This window comes from Chiloscyllium plagiosum, chromosome 16, assembly GCF_004010195.1.
Source record: "Chiloscyllium plagiosum isolate BGI_BamShark_2017 chromosome 16, ASM401019v2, whole genome shotgun sequence".
Classification (NCBI taxonomy): Eukaryota; Metazoa; Chordata; class Chondrichthyes; order Orectolobiformes; family Hemiscylliidae; genus Chiloscyllium; species Chiloscyllium plagiosum.
Genome location: NC_057725.1, coordinates 49,018,725 through 49,039,719, shown reverse-complemented (window position 1 = coordinate 49,039,719; position 20,995 = coordinate 49,018,725). Strand labels below are relative to the sequence as shown.

The 20,995-nt window shown below is 41.2% G+C and overlaps 1 protein-coding gene across 3 annotated transcripts in view; it reads right to left on the bottom strand.

Moving 5' to 3' along the window:
* Nucleotides 1-18,133, bottom strand: part of spty2d1 (SPT2 chromatin protein domain containing 1) — a 39,224-nt gene extending 21,091 nt beyond the window's left edge. For 2 of the 3 annotated variants that reach the window (XM_043706016.1, XM_043706018.1), the window contains exon 1: nucleotides 17,969-18,132. In XM_043706016.1, coding sequence (XP_043561951.1) covers nucleotides 17,969-18,028 — 60 coding nt within the window. In that variant the 5' untranslated portion in view covers nucleotides 18,029-18,132. Of the gene's footprint in view, nucleotides 1-17,968 lie in introns of all 3 variants that reach the window. The other variant, XM_043706017.1, reaches the window with a different exon arrangement.
* Nucleotides 18,134-20,995: the final 2,862 nt, after the last annotated feature.

Sequence of the window (20,995 nt, the reverse complement as noted above, 5' to 3'; positions counted from 1 at the left end):
TTATCTCAGTCCCAACCCTCGGACTCAGCACCCCCTTCTTGACCTGCAATCTTCTTCCCAACATCTCCGCCCCCACCTCCTCTTCGGCCTATCACCCTCACCCTAACCTCCTTCTACCTATTGCATTCCCAACAACCCTCCCCCAAGTCCCTCCTCCCTACCTTTTATCATAGCCTGCTTGGCACACCCTCCTCATTCCTGAAGAAGGGCTTATGCCCGAAACGTCGATTCTCCTGCTCCTTGGATGCTGCTTGACCTGCTATGCTTTTCCAGCAACACATTTTTCAGCTCTGATCTCCAGCATCTGTAGTCCTCACTTTCTCCTAAGAGAATAGGGCCCCTCAAAGATCAGCAAGGCGGCCTTTGTGTGGAGCCACAGAAAATGGGGAAGATGCAAAATATTCATTTAGTATCAGTATTTACTGTGGAAAAGGAAATGGAAGATACAGACTGTAAGGAAACAGATGGGGACATCTGGCAAAATGTCCAGATTACAGAGGAGGAAGTGCTGGATGTCTTGAAACGGTTAAAGGTAGATAAATCCCCAGGACCTGATCAGGTGTACCCGAGAACTCTGTGGGAAGCTAGAGAAGTGATTACTGGGCCTCTTGCTGAGATATTTGTATCATCGATAGTCACAGGTGACGTGCCGGAAGACTAGAGGTTGGCAAATGTGGTGCCTCTGTTTAAGAAGGGCAGTAAAGACAAGCCAGGGAACTATAGACCAGTGAGCCTGACCTCAGTGATGGGCAAGTTGTTGGAGGGAATCCTGAGGGACAGGATGTACATGTATTTGGAAAGGCAAGGATTGATTCAGGATGGTCAACATGACTTTGTGTGTGGGAAATCATGTCTCACAAACTTGATTTGAGTTTTTTGAAAAATTAACAAAGAAGAATGATGAGGGCAGTGCAGTAGATGTGATCTATATGGACTTCAGTAAGGCGTTCGACAAGGTTCCCCATGAGAGACTGATTAGCAAGGTTAGATCTCATGGAATACAGGGAGAACTAGCCATTTGGATACAGAACTGGCTTAAAGGTAAAAGACAGAGGGTGGTGGTGGAGAGTAATTTTTCAGACTGGAGGCCTGTGACCAGTGGAGTGCCATAAGGATCGGTGCTGGGTCCTCTACTTTTTGTCATTTACATAAATGATTTGGATGCGAGCATAAGAGGTACAGTAAATAAGTTTGCAGATGACACCAAAATTGGAGGTGTATTGGACAGCAAAGAGGGTTACCTCATATTATAACAGGATCTGGACCAGGTGGGCTAATGGGCTGAGAAGTGGCAGATGGAGTTTAATTCAGATAAATGTGAGGTGCTGCTTTTTGGGAAAGCAAATCTTAGCAGGACTTATACACTTAATGGTAAGGTCCTAGGGAGTGTTGCTGCACAAAGAGACCTTGGAGTGCAGGTTTATAGCTCCTTGAAAGTGGAGTCGCAGGTGGTTAGGATAGTGAAAGCAGCGTTTGTTATGCTTTCCTTTATTGGTCAGAGTATTGAGTACAGGAGTTGGGAGGTCATGTTGTGGCTGTACGGGACATTGGTTAGGCCACTGTTGGAATATTGCATGCAATTCTGGTCTCCTTCCTATCGGAAAGATGTTGTGAAACTTGAAAGATTTACAAGGATGTTGCCAAGGTGTAGGATTTGAGCTACTGGGAGTGGCTGAACAGACTGGGGCTGTTTTCCCTGGAGTGTCGGAGGCTGAGGGGTGACCTTATAGAGGCTTACAAAATTATGAGGGGCATGGATAGGGTAAATAGACAGAGTCGTTTCCCTGGAATCGGAGAGTCCAGAACTAGAGGGCATAGGTTTAGGGTGAGAGGGGAAAGATTTTTATAAAAGAGACCTAAGGGTCAACTTTTTCACGCAGAGGGTGATAAGTGTATGGAATGAGCTGCCAGAGGATGAGGAGGCGGCTAGTACAATTGCAACATTTAAGAGGCATTGGATGGGTATATGAATAGGAAGGGTTTGGAGGGATATGGGCCGGGTGCTGGCAGGTGGGACTAGATTGGGTTGGGATATCTGGTCGCCGTGGACAGGTTGGACCAAAGGGTCTGTTTCCATGCTGTACATCTCTATTGGCTCTATGAGTCCATAAATAAAAGTAATCTGATGAATAATAATTATGGTAAGATTAATTACTTAGTGATGCTGGTTTTAACTCCATTACTGGTGCTTTATTTGCATTTCACTGGACCCAAATCATGCCTTACAAACATTATCTGCATAGATATTGGTTCCATAAGCTTTGACCCAAAAAAGCTTAAATCTTATATGAGAATATGGTGAACAAACAAAATCAAAGTAGTTCTACCACCTGCCCATGATGAAAAACAATGCACAGAGATGCAAGGCCTGACAAGATTCGTGGTCAATTCCCAGCCTGCATCAAGTTACATTAGATGCAGTGTGGAAACAGGCCCTTCGGCCCAACTAGTCCACACCGACCCTCCGAAGAGCAACCCACCCAGATCCGTTCCCCTACTCCTAACACTGCGGGCCATTTAGCATGGCCAATTCACCTAACCTGCACATTTTTGGACTGTGGGAGGAAACCGGAGCACCCAGAGAAAACCCACACAGAAACGGGGAGAATGTGCAAACTCCACACAGACAGTTGCCTGAGGCGGGAATTGAACCCGGGCCTCTGGCGCTGTGAGGTAGCATTTTCCATGGCCAATTCACCTGACCTGCACATCTTTGGACTCGCAGATCTAAAACTGAGGAAACTTAGTCGCCTAAATGGGTCCCTAACAACATTCAAAGGGAAAATGGTATTTATTCCACCACAAACAGTTGAACACAAATATACAAAATCAGAGAAGCATACCATTCGACCCCTCAAGCCTGTACCGACATTCAATAAGATCATGATTGATCTGATCATTCCATATCCCTGCCTACCCCAGTATCCTACTGCATCCCCACGCACCCCCAGCTTATCAAGAACCTATCCATCATTGATGGATAGTGAGTTCCAAACACAGTTGGTTCTGATATAGTAGTTCCATTCTCGTGCAATCTTATGTTAAGAAAACCGCACAATAGCCACGCCTTTTAAACTAATAGGGCTGGAATCACATTGTAACCAATACAGATAAGGAAAGTTTGCATTCTACAAATAATGGTCTAAATTCTCCAATCACTTTAAAGCCAATTCGCATTGAGGGAACATGCACTATAGCAGAACCGACTTTACTCGCAACCCTGAGAAAAAAGGGTTGTTTAAATGGATGATCCCTTTGTTTTTAAATAGTCAACCTAGTTCTAGATTTTCCAACAAAAGGAAATATTCTTTCCACATACACCTGTCAAAACCACAAGATCTTACACGTTTCAATCGACTCACTTATGGTTTTAAACTCCAGTAGATACAAACCTAATCTATGCAATCCTTCTTCATAAGGCAACTCACCCATTCCAGATACTGATCTAATAAATCTTCCTCCAACTACTTCCAATGCATTTAAAATCTTTCCACAAGACCATACGAAATAGGAACAGGAGTAGGGCATCCTTGAGCCTGCTCTGCCATTCAGCAGGATGATGGCTGATCAAACATTCTATTTTCCTGTGTTTTCTCTGTAACCCTGGTTTCACCTAATGATCAAAACTTTATTTATCTCAGCCTTAAATATACACATGACAGCTTTCCCTATCAAAGAGTTCCAAAGATTCTTAACTATCAGAAGAAATTCCTCACCTGTTTTAAATTGGCACCCTTTTTATCCAGAGGCTATGTAGTCTGGTCCGAGACTCTCCCATGAGGGGAAACGTCCTCTCAATATTTACCCTATCAAACCCCTTCAGAATCTTATATGTTTCAATGAGATTACTCACTAGAGTTTAGAGGAATGCGAGGCAATGTCCCAATCTGTTCAGCTTTTGCTCATAAGACAATCCCTCTATACCAGGGGACCAAAACTGTTCACAGTAGGTGAACCAGTGTTCGAATCCCACCATGGCAGATGGTAAAATTTGAATTCAATAGAAATCTGGAATTGATGTGGTCTAATGACAACTATGAAACTATTGTTGCTTGTCAGAAAAACCTATCTGGATCAATAATGTCCTTTAGGGAAGGAAACTCGCGTCCACATTAGTTCTGGAGTAGGTGACCCCGGACTCTCTCTCTCACTCTGAGTACTAGATGCTAGTTAACTTGACAGTAAAAAGACTCTCTCATCCTAAATGCTGGAATTCAAATCACAGTCAAAAGAAATCAAAACTACAGAATCTCAAAGAACCTACAGAATTAAAAGATAGTGAAACTGACTGTTTAATCACTGACATCACCACCAGTCAACTCCACTGGAATGGCTGCAACATTGCTCTTCACAAACAATTTAAAGACTGACCAAAATAAACATGTTTTTAAAACTTCTTTCTTTTGAGGCTTAATTATTATTTCTATTCAATGTGCTGTGTTGGTATTGTTTCTGCAGTTAATAAACTTTTTTTTATTAATTTCTGAAAGTCTGGTTAAACTGGCTCCTCAAATCAAAATGTCATGTGATCTGGGAGCAGAGTATTCACAACAGCAGAGGTTCTTTCTAAATTAAGCTTAATGCAATCAATCAAAAGGATGGGTGAATAATGATGGGGAGCTAGTTCATGCTTCCTTTCCCCAGACCTTCACTTTGGGGTATTCTGTATGGAGCTATAACTAACTGAGAAACCTTGCGCAAAGTCTGATCGCAACATTGGTGCAGCTTTATTAATCAGTAATCTTGTAGTAAAGGGTCCTTTGGGGAAAAAAAAGTGATCGATTAAAAATGAATTATGTATCAAGTTTGTGTGTAACATTCAAGAATGCAAAACACGACTTAAACTTAACTAGTAGGTATAGGTACGAGGGGGAGCTAGTTAAGGTTAATTTTTTAAATACACTCAAAAACATAGCGACAGCTAAACAACGGGAGTATTCAAAATGATTCAAAATATTTAATATGAAATAAGTTCAATTTAAAAAGGTTTCAGCAAAAATGTTCATCTGTGGCTTACGAAGATTGTTAAGGATAAGAGTCTTGCAAGACCTCAAAGAAAACTTGAAAATTGGAAGTTTTAGAAACCAGCAAGCACTGATTAAAAAGAAATAGAGAGTCATCTAGCCAGGAGCATAAAAATGAATTGAAATATTTTTAACAAGTATATAAAAAGTAGCTAATACAAACATGATCCTTTACAGGTGGAAACAGAAAACAAATGGCAGAAATATTGAACAAACAAATTCTTTGCTGTAGGAAACATAAATAGGTGGTCAAACACTGCTGTTCACATGATCTCCTTTTGAAAATTCACTTCTCCATACAGATCATACACTACATGTCTTGTCCTCCCTTATTCACACCTCCTGGAGGAGATTGGAGTATATAGTGCAGTCGGTCACATTTTCAGTTTGCAAAAATTATGTGTTTTTTGAAGTAATACGTACAAATTGTGGTACTTTGTAGCACCGAAAATAGAGGGCAACTGAAGGAATGATAAGATTGAGGAATTTTAAAAGTCACAGTATCAAACTAGAAAACATACTGATGAAACATGAACAACCAAAAGCCACTAAATCTCACAACCTGATGGCATGTGGCTCAGTCGTTAGCACTGCTGTCTCACAACGCCAGGAACCCGAGTTCAATTCCAGTCTTGGCAACTGTTTGCAGATTCACCTTGTGTCTGCGTGGGTTTCTTCCGGGTGCTCCGGTTTCCTCCCACAATCCAACGATGTGCAGGTTAGGTGAACTGGCCATGCTAAATTGCCCATAGTGTGCAGGGATGTGTAGGTTAGATGCACTAGTCAGGAGTAAATGTAGAATAATATGGTAGGGGAATGGGTCTGGGTGGGTTCTCTTTGGAGGGTCGGTGTGGACTTGAGCAGTAGGGCCTGCTTCCACACTGTAGGGATTCTAATCTATTCTAATCTATTCTAATCTACATTCTTGGATTCTAAGAGATTGCTGTTGACAGTGGATCCACTGGTTATAATTTTCCAAATTCCCTCAGTTTGAGAGTGGTGATCAGATTTAAAATTAGCAAACTAAATTCCATTATTCAAGAAAAGAAGAAGTGAGAAAATGGTAACCTGCCATTTGGTTAGATTGACAATCATCAGGAAAGTGTTGGAATCTATAAAGGAAGTTTAACAATAGAAAATCATAGTTTATAAAAGGAGCTTGCTTTTGATAATTTACAGTTTGAGGAAATGAGTGCAGTGGAGAAGGAGAAACATGAATAGAATATATCTGAATTTCTGAAAGGCCTCCAAAAGGTGCTACACATGATGTTAACATATTATTCATGAATCCTTATTTTGTATATTTACATTGCTGGAGAATAATTAATGGATAGGAAACAGACAGCAGTGATAAACAGGGATTTTCTAGTTGGCAGATTGTAACTCAGCATCACAGGGTCTGTGCTGAGCAATTTATAATTTGAATTAATAACTCAAACAAAGAGGCTGAGAAAAACGTATCCAAGTTTGATAATGATGCAAGTTTAGGTGAGAATTTAAGCTATGAGATATAGAGAAGTTAAATGAGTGAACGAAGGTAGCAGATGGCATGTGTTGTACTTTTGAATATTCAACGTTGGGATAGATAGAATTTTGTTTTGTCAGAAAATCAAGGGATATGGGGAACAATTAGGAAAGTGGAAGATCACCCATGTTCTATTCGAACGCAGAACAGATTTGGGACCTGATTTGTTCTCTTTTTATGATGTCCAAGATATGAATTGTCATTTTGAAGTGTGCCATACCCCTGTTAAACAAAACTGCTCATTGTGTCAAGCAAAGTTGTGAGTCGGTGCCAGAAATAGGCACATCAAAGCCTGTCTAATGCAAAGAGGCTACATAATAAATGACATGGTGACAGAATGAAGATAGCACAGAGCACTTTCACTGAAGATCAAGCAAATACGGTCACACCAAGATTCAATGATAGTATTTGATGGCAGGAACTAGGTTTTAGTACATGAATAAAGAGGGGACAAAACAATTTCTTATAAATTGGAATCAAAATCAGGACATGAGTACCAGATCAGGATCAATTTGAGTTTATGTTGCACTAGCTGATCTTAGCTAGGCCATTTTGGATTGCATAATTTGCCTCATTTTGAAGAGAATGAGGTAAATTGGAGTTCACTGCTAAGGATACTGAAAGTGGATCAAGTTTGTTGGGGGTTGCAATACCCACCACGGGAAAATAGTATGCCTATTGCTCATTCACTGAGCTCACACAAAGATGGTGGTTTGGATGAAATAATGTTGAAAGCTGCCAATTTCCATGGTATCAGAGTGTGAACTATTTCAAAATGGGGGTGGGCAAGAGGAGAGAAGAGAAACAGATAAAATTGGTTGAAAAGAAACAAGGATTGAGATCCAGTTAGAGGCAATCACTCCAGTATGGACAGGCCTGCACACTTTTTAAATCTATTTGTTTTCACAATGAGATCATTGAATATCTCCTGGGAAACTTGCTCAATTCCAAGCACAGACAGACTTATGCCAAGAAGTCTCAGTGTATCAGCACATTACTCCCACAGGCAAATGTGATAAAAAAATGCCACAAGTTCAATGTAGATATATAAATTCTTGAAAACTGAACAAGTCACATTGAATAGCCACAGTCAAAAAGTCACTGCGACAGCCAAAGTTTCTAATTACTGTAGAGTTACTTCAGCTAAAAGCTAACAAAGCCAATAATAGTTACAGTAGCAGTTCTGCTTTTAGAAGGATTTTCAGTTTGGTCTGTGAAAATCTTGGTCAATTTTATAAAAATACATGGATTCTTTGTATGATGCAATTTTCACATCTGTCCTTGAATGTTATCTCTGAAAGGAGTGAAATAAACTTGTTTGTGTACATTGTGGGGCAAGGGTGTTGTCACACTCTCATGAACAGGGGTTTTATGCGCTTCTTGCATTGTGTAGCAAATGTTGTGTACAGCAGCTCAGAATATTATCTAATCACATGTAAATCATTTACTAGCTTTTTCCAATTTTAAAAAGGTTGGACATCCTCAGATGACAAAATATTAAACTGTCTTATGTCTTCTAAGTGAATACAAGTCTGGTATAGAATGTCAAAATTCATTTTAATTAGAATTATGAAATCTAATGTTTCAAACAGATAAATCAATTGTTGGTTAAATAACAGCTAGTTTGAGTTTTGAATTAAAATTAAGTTGTAACCAAGATAGTAAGCCAATAGGCAATTGTAACATAATACAAAAATAAAATATTGTCGGTGCTAGAAATATGAAACAAAAACAGAAAATGCAGAAAGTAAATATTCGGTTAGGTAGCATCTGTGAAAACAGAAGACAGGTAAATGAGATTTCATTACAACTAGAAGAAGTTAAAGATATACTAGATTTTAAGTACAGAGGCAGGGAAGAGGCACAATTGGAGGTACAGGTGGGAGAACGAAATAGAAGGTCTGAGAGAGTGGAAGGCTGGAGACATTAAAGGACAGAGGCACTGTTTTAAGGGAAAAGGAGATAGCAATGGGACAAGTTCAAAGAATGGTCTATAGCATTGGGAAAAAGGAATTGCAGAATCATTAACATTGCAATCAGCTTCCCCAGTTACATCTTTTATTGAGAACTCCTACTCATTTGTTCATTCCTGGTCTGTCTGGCGAGATTGTCTCAACAAGAAAATTCGTATTCAGGAAAGATTCTAGAGCAAAGTACACACCTAGAAACAGAAACAAATCTGCAAGCTCAGCAAGCAAACTTACAACCTGAACGGAAACACACATTCCTGAACTTCGAAAACCACTTGTTCGTTGTAAAGGGGCCTCAAGAAACATTGTGTGGAGAATTAAATCACATTAACCTCGAACTCGGCCTTCTTGGCTTCAAAAAAAAAAGGAGGCAATGAGCTTTAAACATCTGTTAAACATTTGATGGAAACATTGTCTAAAAAATGTTGATCTAATAATTTTGCAAAACCCAAGTGAAGATTTGATATGTCTACTTCAATAAAAACTTGGTGACCTAGTTGTATGCTCTCTTCAGTACAAAGATCAAGATCCATTCAGGCAATGCTGAATTTGTAATCCACAAAGTGACTGATTGGGACAGCTGCATTTTGGTGGTGAATTTTGGTCATACAAAAGTTTAACCTAATATTTCATCAGGCTGTTCAAATTGACAAGGTGGTCAAAAAGACATTTAGCAATCTTGCCTTCATTACTCACTCCTTTGAGTATAGGAATTGGGAAAGCATGTTGAGGTTGTCCAGGAAATTGGTGAGGCACCATGTCCAGTTCTGGTTGCCCAGCTATGGGAAGGATGTAGTTAAGTTAGAGTGGGTTCAGAAGAGATTTATCAACATATTGCCAGGTATGAACAGTTTGAGTTATAAAGAAAAGTTAGGCTGGGACTTTTTCACTGGCGTGTAGGAGGTTGAAGTGGCCTTATAGAGGTTTATAAAAGCATGAGGGATATAGTTAGGGTTAATGGTAGGTGTCTTTTCCCTAGGATGGGTGATTTCAAGACGAAGGGACATATTTCTAAGGTGAAAGGGGAAGATTTGAAAAAAAGATATGAAGGGCAAATGTTTTACACAGAAGGTGGTTCGCATGTGGACTGAACTCAGAAAATAACAGGCATAGTATTTGCAGTGTAAATTTCTCAAAGTCCTAAGCTTCTCAAAACAGATTCAATGTCCAGAATCTAATTCATCCAAAGATTGGAACCATTTTAACAAGTGTCTCTTAATAGATAACCTCATCTAGTCACTTTCTCAATGTGTTTCATTTCCTTCTCTCTATACAAACCCATCTAATAGCCTCAACACTGCCTATGCTGTCTATTGCAGGAAAATAAGTTTCCTTCTTTCAATTTAATTTTCAGTTGAATTCCTGATACTTGAAGGGTGCCTTCAATGAAAGACTCTTTTCATTCACAGTCAACCTTTAAACTGCCACAAAAACTCTGAGGTTTTAAACAGCCAACTGCTAATTTGAATAGTTGGAATCATTAATACTGTCCAAGGGATTCCACCTGGAACCAGAAATACTATTTTTGAGAATGCTGTAGGTTTATATAGCAGTACAGACAGATGGTGCTTTCAGAGATGAGCACTACGATTAACTCATTTGTATATTTTAAGTGCATTTAATAACAGCAACAGTTTTCACCCCCAACTAGTTCTCCTATGTTCTGCAGATGTGAAGAACTTTTTCACTATTACAGAACTTATGGTTTTGACATATATACCGTCATTAATAAAGATAATACTTCTAGGAAAACAGATAAAATACAGATCTTTCTGTTAACACAAGATGCAGCAGTGCTTTTGTACTGTGACTGGTGTGTGTTGGGATATGCAGCTGACAGCATTATCAGTATAGCTAAGGTTGGCTGTGGAAGAATCCTTTTTTAAAACTCTTTCTGAATCCAGTAAGTTATCTCTGGGATCATGATTAGATATGCAAAATAAATGCATCATCACCATCAATCACTCTCTATGCACAAACTAAATGGAAACCAACATGTATACTCTGCATATGGGGACTCATCACCCTTGCAGTTTAATAAATTGTAAACGGCATAGATAAAAATCTAGGTATAGACAAAATAAAACTATTAAGTTTAAGATCAGTGTTACAAAGATATTACAACTTTTTAACCTATCATCAGCACTACTTTGACAGCATTTTACAAAAGCAATCCTGATTTTATCTTTGCAACATACTTGATACAGTGCAGAAGACTAAAGGATAGGAAGGGCGTACCCATCTTAATGTGAGTAAAGGGTATACCAGTTAAATATCATATATAAAACAAAAGACTGGATTCTTTGCTGGCCATTCTACTCTCTCTACAGCTGGCACACTATGTCCCTGGAACCTTACCCAACTCTGAGTGTGTACTGCTGAAAAAGCACAGCAGGTCAGGCTGTGAGGAGGAGAATAGATGTTTCGGGCATAAGCCCTTCATCAGTCAAAGCTCAGACAGTAGTTTTAGAGTCTTAGAGTCACAGAGATGTACAGTGAGGAACAGACCCTTCGGTCCAACCCATCCATGCCGATCAGATATCCCAAACCAATGTAGTCCTACCTGCCAGCACCCAGCCATATCCCTCTAAACCCTTCCTATTCATATACCCATTCCTTTAAATGTTGCAATTGTACCAGCTTCCCCTACTTCCTCTGGCAGCTCATTCCATAAACGTACCATCCTCTGCATGAAAACGTTGTCCCTTAGGTCGCTTTTATATCTTTCCCCTCTCACCTTAAACATGTTCCTTCTAGTTCTGGAGTCCCCACTTTGTCTATTTATCCTATCCATACCCCTCATAAAAACCTCTATAAGGTCACCCCTCAGCCTCCGACGCTCCAGGGAAAACAGCCCTAGCCTGTTCAGCCTCTCCCTACAGCTCAAATCCTCCAACCCTGGCAACATCCTTGTAAATCTTTTCCGAACCCTTTCAAGTTTCACAACATCTTTCCCGATAGGAAGGAGACCAGAATTGCACGCAATATTCCAACAGTGGTCTAACCAATGCCTTGTACAGCCGCAACATGACCTCCCAACTCCTGTACTCAATACTCTGACCAATAAAGGAAAGCATACCAAATGCCTTCTTCACTATCCTATGTACCTGCTTTCAAGGAGCTATGAACCTGCACTCCAAGGTCTCTTTGTTCAGCAACACACCCTCAGACCTTACCACGAAGTGTATAAGTTCTGCTAAGATTTGCTTTCCCAAAATGCGGCACCTCGCATTTATGTGAATCAAACTCTATCTGCCACTTCTCAAACCATTGGCCCATCAGAGCAAAATCCTGTTGTAATCTGAGGTAACCTTCTACCTCCTTCTGGAGGGAGAGAGAACCATCGCCCAAGTGCACAGAGACATGAGTTCTCAGTATTCTCTTGAACAGCAGATCCTTAGTGAATTATATAGTCACTTACAGAGAGCAACATAAGGATAAGGCAACATTCATATTGAGCGTTACAATCAGAAAGTGCCAATAGTAGAGATTAAGTCATTTGGTGTTATACAATGAATGTTCTTAACCTTAACTGGCTTCACATAATGAATGCTTTTCACCTTGTTTAACTGTCTTAATAATAATGAATGCTTCATCTTGTTAACTGGTTCGATGTAATGAATACTTTTTCACCTTGTTAACCTACTACCCTTGCCTCCAGCACCTCATTGTTTACTGGAAGTTCTTATCTGATTCAAGTCACGCTAGCTGAGCCTTTTGCCAAGCAACCTTAAACTTAACTCTTTCCCTACCTGCTCATACCATATCCACTTTCTCATCAGCACTAGACTTTCAACTCTGATGTTCAAAATCTGCAATACTCACTTTCTCCCACCTTATTCAACTTGCCTGCTGTGAGTCACCTAAAATTTGGAACTAACAATTTTACTTAAAAAGAGTCAACATGCATTTTTGCTCTGGGAAACACATGATAGAAGGCAAAATCTTATATTTACTTAGAACCTCCCACATCCTGAGAATGCACAAGGCTATCACTTTGAATTGTAAAAATTTTGTAGGCAAGTGCAGTAATCAATTTACACACTGCTGGATTCCATAAACTGCTGAGAGATAATGTGATAGAAATTTGTAAAATCCAAGTATCAAGTTGTTACTAAAACTGGACAGTGTGTTCTAGACAAGGCTTGACTATGGTCTTGCACCAGGACCCACATCGTGATGTTTTATAATGAACTGCTCTTGACATGTGCCATTGTTCTCAATGCCTTATAGGCAAAATGTGGGAGAAAGTATTTTGATTGCATAAATGAACCAAAATGGGCTGAACAACCAACACCATTTTATCTGGTCTTGGGAAAATCATATTTGCTTAGACAATTTGCATTTGTACACTGCATTTCACAATCCTGGTGTCACAAAGTGCTCAAAGTTAATTAAGCACTTTTGCACAATAGTCAGTTATATTGAGCAGAATGTTTAAAGCAGGAAAAGGTTGGACTAACATGAAGGATGGGGTGGGTGAGTCCAGAACTAGAGGGCATAGGTTTAGGGTGAGACGGGAAAGATATAAAAGAGACACAAGGGGCAATTTTTTCACGCAGGTGAATCTGTGTGCAGAGGATGCAATAGATGATGTGTGTGGAGGTGCAGGTGAATCTTCACCTGCACCTCCACACACATCATCTATTGCATCCTCTGCACCCGAAATTTGTAAAATCCAAGTATCTGGATGTGGCCTCCTCTATATTGGGGAGACAGGCCGGCTACTTGCGGAGCGTTTCAGAGAACACCTCTGGGACACCCGGACCAACCAACCCAACCACCCTGTGGCTCAACATTTCAATTCCCCCTCCCACTCCACCAAGGATATGCAGGTCTTTGGACTCCTCCATCGCCAGACCACAACAAAACGACGGTTGGAGGAAGAGCGCCTCATCTTCCGCCTAGGAACCCTACAACCACAAGGGATGAACTCGGATTTCACCAGTTTCCTCATTTCCCCTCCCCCCACCTTGTCTCAGTCTAATCCATCGAATTCAGCACCGCCTTCCTAACCTGCAATCTTCTTCCCGACCTCTCCGCCCCCACCCCAGTCTGACGTATCACCCTCACCTTGACCTCTTTCCACCTATCACATTTCCGACGCCCCTCCCCCAAGTCCCTCCTCCCTACCTTTTATCTTATCCTGCTGAACAAACTTTCCTCATTCCTGAAGAAGAGCTTATGCCCGAAACGTCGATTCTCCTGTTCCCTGGATGCTGCCTGACCTGCTGCGCTCTTCCAGCAACACATTACTGTGCTGAGTCAACTAACAACAGTGACCATGATTCAAATAATTTAACAGTCTTGTACAAAGTTAATCCTCTGCTGCAGTTAGCTGCCTCGACATGACACAACACGATCTGCTTCATGAAACAGGCATCACCAATGATGCAAAGAGAAAGCAATCAAAACATTGTATTGATTTTGCAAAGTTACTGGGTTATTCATGATCATAGTCATCAACAGAGACAAAAGAAAATTTAGGTGGAGCCAATCCAACCAAGAAAAAAAAAGTGAATATTTTGGGTAGCCATAAATCTCCAGGGTTTAACAGCTGTTTGCTGTTGCATGACGTCTCGAGAAAAATGTGCTGCGTAGTCAAGTTTTTTTCTCTTTCCATTCAAGACCAGCACAGCTACACATTAACAAACCCAAAGAAACAGCTGCAACTCTCTGTCCTACCCAATGTCACATTACAATTAGCTGTAGCACATTATGACTTTACCTGCAGTAAATTATTCAAAGCTGCATTGTAAAAAAGCAAAAAAAAAGTACTCCAAATCAATTCCCAAATATGCTTTAGGTTTAGATTAGATTACTTAGTGTGGAAACAGGCCTTTCGGCCCAACAAGTCCACACCGACCCGCCGAAGCGTACCTACCCAGACCCATTCCCCTACATATACCCCTTCACCTAACACTACGGGCAATTTAGCATGGCCAATTCACCTGACCTGCACATCTTTGGACTGTGGGAGGAAACCGGAGCACCCGGAGGAAACCCACGAAGACACGGGGAGAATGTGCAAACTCCACACAGAGAGTCGCCTGAGGCGGGAATTGAACCTGGGTCTCTGGCACTGTGAGGCAGCAGTGCTAACCACTGTGCCACCATGCCGCCCATCTCCTAAATGACTAAAACTAGCAAAAACAGATCAGCAACTTAAAGAACCACAAATAGAAAAAGGAAGATGCGGAGAGCTGACTCAATGAGAACCTCATCTTGGCCAGTTCCTAGGTAGCAGTTTGGTATTTCCATATGCTGTCAATCAACTTTGAAGCTTTGTTTGCTGTTCAGCATGTTTAGATCATACTTACCAAATGTGATACTACATGAATTTACCTCAAAAGCTTGTTCTTCCAAACAACTAGCTAAGCACACAAAATCCCAAAACATTTAGAACATCAATTTCAGCTTTATGTTGTTCATAAATAAAATGTACCCCCTCTCTCCCTAGGTTGATCTCTCCCTACATTTGTCAGAATAGTCCTTCGCTGATTTTATTTTTGACTGGTGTGCCTGATTTCACTCTTCTGTACTCAACAGAAAATGCTGTCTATTTATATTCTCCAAAAGCAGTGTTGTGTGTCAAGTCTGACAGTTACTAATTTCATGTAACATCCTTCTTCATTATCAATTGTTACCTCAAATACAGCAGATGTGGAAATTCTATCACTGAAGTTGCCTCATAAGCTTTGGCATCATGTTCTTTTTGGTCATTCATGTCTTTTTTTTTAATCAATTCCAATTCTGTCTAATACTTAATCCCTGCTCAATACTGAGACTCCTCCTACAGCCTTCTAAGACTTCCAAATTGTGATAGTTGTAATTCAATCACAATCGTTTTTTTTCCTTACAATCCAGAGAATACATAAAAATTAAGCAGTCATCATTTAATCAACAATTCCAGATTTACATTATCATTTACTTGCACCCCCCCCCCCCCCCCCCCCCAAATGACAGTGCTCACAACATAATGCAGGTGCCAATTTGATATATTTTTTCACTTGAAATTTATAGTAGCTTTCAATCTATGCCTTTCACTGCCTGTACAGTATCACTGCAGAAATTCTGGATGTAACTGAAAAATATTACAACGAAACTGAAGATGTTTTGTGCAATGAAACAAAACTTATTTAGAAAAATAGTTTGATACAGTCATAGCTTTAACACTCATTCCCACGTTGATGAATGGGCAGCATTTTACAGAGTTTGCAGACCTACTCTTAACAACAGTATCACGTCTTTACTAATGCACTTGGGCCTATTATATTGCAAGCAAAAACAATTCAAGAAAAATGCTTCTGCTTCAGTTAAAAAAAACAATTGCATAGCATCCCTTGAGAAAAGGCTATAATGTAAAGGGACTTGCAGAGTCACATTGCACTTTGCTCAAAAACTGCATACATTCATGTAGAACTCTGAGCTCAAAAACTGCATGAATTTATGTAAAACTCTGTAATCTCACTTTTTAGATTAGAATCAATCTAAACATCAGGTCATAGACAGAGAACACAGGGGCTAACACCTTCAATATATTGTCTAGCTATCACCATTGTTAACAGCTAACCCGAGAATGCAACTTTAAGAAAAGGTTTTGTGATTTACACATGAAAGAAGTGAAACTATCACTGTATTCTAACAGATGAAAGGCTTAACAGACAATCAATTTTTCAATGTATAATTTCAGTTACATCACACTGCAAATTTTTGCTATAAATTCTGTGTTACGATCGAGCCCTCCACTATCACCTGATGAAGGAGCGTCGCTCCGAAAGCTAGTGTGCTTCCAATTAAACCTGTTGGACTATAACCTGGTGTTGTGTGATTTTTAATAATGTAAAGGGATTTTTTTTTAATTCTGAACTCAGGCAATTTGCTGTAATATTTTCTGCTAACTGAAATGCTGTAGTGTCAGGCCACACCTGGTCTACAGTTGGATTCATGTCTGGTCATCTTATATCTAAGGGGATTACAGAAATCATGACAGAAATAGAAACCATTCCAATTTGTATATTGGAGGGGGAATCTCAAAAAATGTGATGAATTAAATTTAACAAAGTTCAATTTATTTTACTGATGGAGGAGCTACTTTGTGAAGGTTTAAAAGGAATCCTAAACATTAAAACATTGAACAGCAGAGATAGGGCACATTTAGAAAAATTCAAAGTATATTAGCCCAGTTGAATCAAAGTAAAAATATAGAAGTGAAAAATCAATTTTAGATGTTAAAATGAATTATCTCACTCAATAATTTGAGGAATAATCAGTCAGGAAACAGAAAATATTAGGTATTAGGCTCAAATTGCAATTATTGTCATTTTTGTTCAAAGCTGCTTTCCTAGCCCTGGCTAGTTATTATGAATGCACTGAATGGCAAAACAGGCTTGAGGAGCAGAATGGCCTATATCTGCTCTTAATTCTTGCATGAAAAATCAACATTAAAAAAAATTAATATGAAATATTTAAAGTAAAGGTTTCAATCTTCTCAACCCTCGACCATAGACTTAATAAATTTATATGGCTTTATCCTGGGAGCAAGTTTCAGAAGTGCTACGTTATTTTGTTGAATCCATTTCAATGAGAACACAGATTTATTATGAATTACTTTTTAAAAATATATTCTATATATCCTACAGCCTGACTAGCCATCTACGACACTTAAATAACAACTGCTTTGGGTAATTAGTGACAAAATATAATGTCACATGCTGGGAACCTAGAACGTTTTAAAAGATGAGACTTTCATCTGGCACAGTGGTATTTAACACTAAAGGTAATGGTGTGGAGATGATATTGCTGACAACATTTGGGCAAATAAGAATGGAACCAGATGACAGCAGTCCTACCCAGCTAGAGAGAGAAAGATATAATGTTTGATTATGTCAAAGTTTACAAACAGGTCAAAAATGATAGGGTGGGAGAGTTTATTTTTGTTACTAATATGCACCATGGTGACTTGTGGTTTGGAAAGAGCTATTTCGGCTTTTTGACTTGTTGAAATTTTGATCTGGCAGAGTTCAAAAACGGTATTCCGGGAAAGACAGGCTGTGATTTAGGAAGCAACAACATACTCAAGAAACTGAGAAGAAAGGACTTGGGAAATGGGCCTGCAGTTTGTAAACTAACGTTAAAGGTTCAGTAATCTGAGGTAATAATGCGCAGGTCTGACTCTAAATATCAGAAAGTTATAATGAACTCTCTAAACCTGTCGCTGCGTGGAATGACTTTTGAAGGGATTCATGTGAACAGTACGGCTCCAGGCCGGACACTGGGTGTTGGAGTATTTAAAGGATTTAACGTTATCTCTGCCAAAGCCAGAGAAACGGTATGTATGGGTTATTTAAAACCATAACCATCCACAGAGGTGCCCCTGAGTGCAGTGTATTTAAAGGGGATGGAATCACACCCTCCAACTTTTAATAAAGTTCGCAGCTGTCACTCACCGGGACCTGCGAGACCACCTTGTTTTCCGATGCTTTGCTCAGGATGCTGCTGAAGTCCATTTCTCCGGGGCCTATCCGGCAGCGGCTCCAGATTCAGGCACCATTCACCACGCAACGTCGTCACTACCGGAAAACCGAGCATCACTTCCGGCCACGGAGAGCACACGTGACCGACTATGATGTCACCCAATTCGCAACCGGCCGAAAAAAGACACGGGATGGAACGAGATACAATCCTGCTCATACCCAGAGTCTATTGCAGAGACACCCTAGAGCTAACATTCAGTGCACGCACATAGTAGAGACACCCCAGACCCAACACCGAGTCTAAACACATTGTAGAGACACCCCAGACCCAACACCGAGTCTTAACACATTGTAGAGACACCCCAGACCCAACACCGAGTCTAAACACATTGTAGAGACACCCTAGAGCTAACACTCAGTGCACGCACATAGTAGAGACACCCCAGACCCAACACCGAGTCTAAACACATTGTAGAGACACCCCAGACCCAACACCGAGTCTAAACACATTGTAGAGACACCCCAGACCCAACACCGAGTCTTAACACATTGTAGAGACACCCCAGACCCAACACCGAGTCTAAACACATTGTAGAGACACCCCAGACCCAACACCGAGTCTAAACACATTGTAGAGACACCCCAGACCCAACAACGAGTCTAAACACATTGTAGAGACACCCCAGACCCAACACCGTCTAAACACATTGTAGAGACACCCCAGACCCAACACCGAGTCTAAACACATTGTAGAGACACCCTAGAGCTAACATTCAGTGCACACACATTGTAGAGACACCCCAGACCCAACACCGAGTCTAAACACATTGTAGAGACACCCCAGACCCAACACCGAGTCTAAACACATGGCAGAGACACCCCAGACCCAACACCGAGTCTAAACACATTGCAGAGACACCCCAGACCCAACACCGAGTCTTAACACATTGTAGAGACACCCCAGACCCAACACCGAGTCTAAACACATAGTAGAGACACCCCAGACCCAACACCAAGTCTAAACACATTGTAGAGACACCCCAGACCCAACACCGAGTCTAAACACATTGTAGAGACACCCCAGATCCAAAACCGAGTCTAAACACATTGTAGAGACAACCCAGACACAACACCGAGTCTAAACACATACTAGAGACACCCCAGACCCAACACCGAGTCTAAACACATTGTCGAGACACCCCAGACCCAACACCGAGTCTAAACACATTGTAGAGACACCCCAGACCCAACACCTAGTCTAAACACATACTAGAGACACCCCAGACCCAACACCGAGTCTAAACACATTGCAGAGACACCCCAGACCCAACACCGAGTCTAAACACATTGTAGAGGTACCCCAGATCCAACACCGAGTCTAAACACATTGTAGAGGTACCCCAGACCCAACAGCGAGTCTAAACACATTGCAGAAACACCCCAGACCCAACACCGAGTCTAAATACATTGTAGAGCTACCCCAAATCCAACACCGAGTCTAAACACATTGCAGAGACACCCCAGACCCAACACCTAGTCTAAACACATACTAGAAACACCCCAGACCCAACACCGAGTCTAAACACATTGTAGAGACACCCCAGACCTAACACTGAGTCTAAACACATTGCATAGACACCCCAGACCCAACAACGAGTCTAAACACATTGTAGAGGTACCCCAGACCCAACACCGAGTCTAAACACATTGCAGTGACACCCCAGACCCAACACCGAGTCTAAACACATTGTAGAGGTACCCCAGACCCAACACCGAGTCTAAACACATTGCAGAGACACCCCAGACCCAACACCGAGTCCAAATACATTGTAGAGCTACCCCAAATCCAACGCCGAGTCTAAACACATTGCAGAGACACCCCAGACCCAACACCGAGTCTAAACACACTGTAGAGGTACCCCAGACCCAACACCGAGAGTAAACACATTGTAGAGACACCCCAGACCTAACACCGAGTCTAAACATATTGCATATACACCCCAGACCCAACAACGAGTCTAAACACATTGTAGAGGTACCCCAGAGCTGAAAATGTGTTGCTGGAAAAGCGCAGCAGGTCAGGCAGCATCCAGGGAACAGGAGAATCGACGTTTCGGGCATAAACCCTTCTTCAGGAAGGGCCCTTCCTGAAAAAGGGCTTATGCCCGAAACGTCGATTCTCCTGTTCCCTGGATGCTGCCTGACCTGCTGCGCTTTTCCAGCAACACATTTTCAGCTCTGATCTCCAGCATCTGCAGACCTCACTTTCTCCTCAGAGGTACCCCAGACCCAACACCGAGTCTAAACACATTGCAGAGACACCCCAGACCCAACACCAAATCTAAACACATTGTAGAGGTATCCCGGACCCAACACCGAGTCTAAACACATTGTAGAGACACCCCAGACCCAGCACCGAGTCTAAATACATTGTAGAGGTGACCCAGACCCAACACCGAGTCTAAACACATTGCAGAGACATCCCAGACCTAACACCGAGTCTAAACACATTGCAGAGACACCCCAGACCCAACACCGAGCCTAAACACATTGCAGAGACAACCCAGTCCCAACACCGAGCCTAAACACATTTTTGAGGTACCCCAGACTCAACATCGAGTCTAAACACATTGCAGAGACACCCCAGACCCAACACCAAGTCTAAATACATTGTAGAGGTACCCCAGATCCAACACCGAGTCTAAACACATTGCAGAGACACCCCAGACCCAACACCGAGTCTAAACACATTGTAGAGACACCCCAGACCCAACACCGAGTCTAAACATATTGCAGAGACACCCCAGACCCAACACCGAGTCTAAACACATTGTAGTGGTACCCCAGACCCAACACCGAGTCTAAACACATTGCAGAGACACTCCAGACCCAACACCGAGTCTAAACACATTGCAGAGACACCCCAGACCCAACACCCTGTGCACACACATTGCAAAAATACCCCAGACCAAAACCCAGAGCACACACATTGCAGAGATA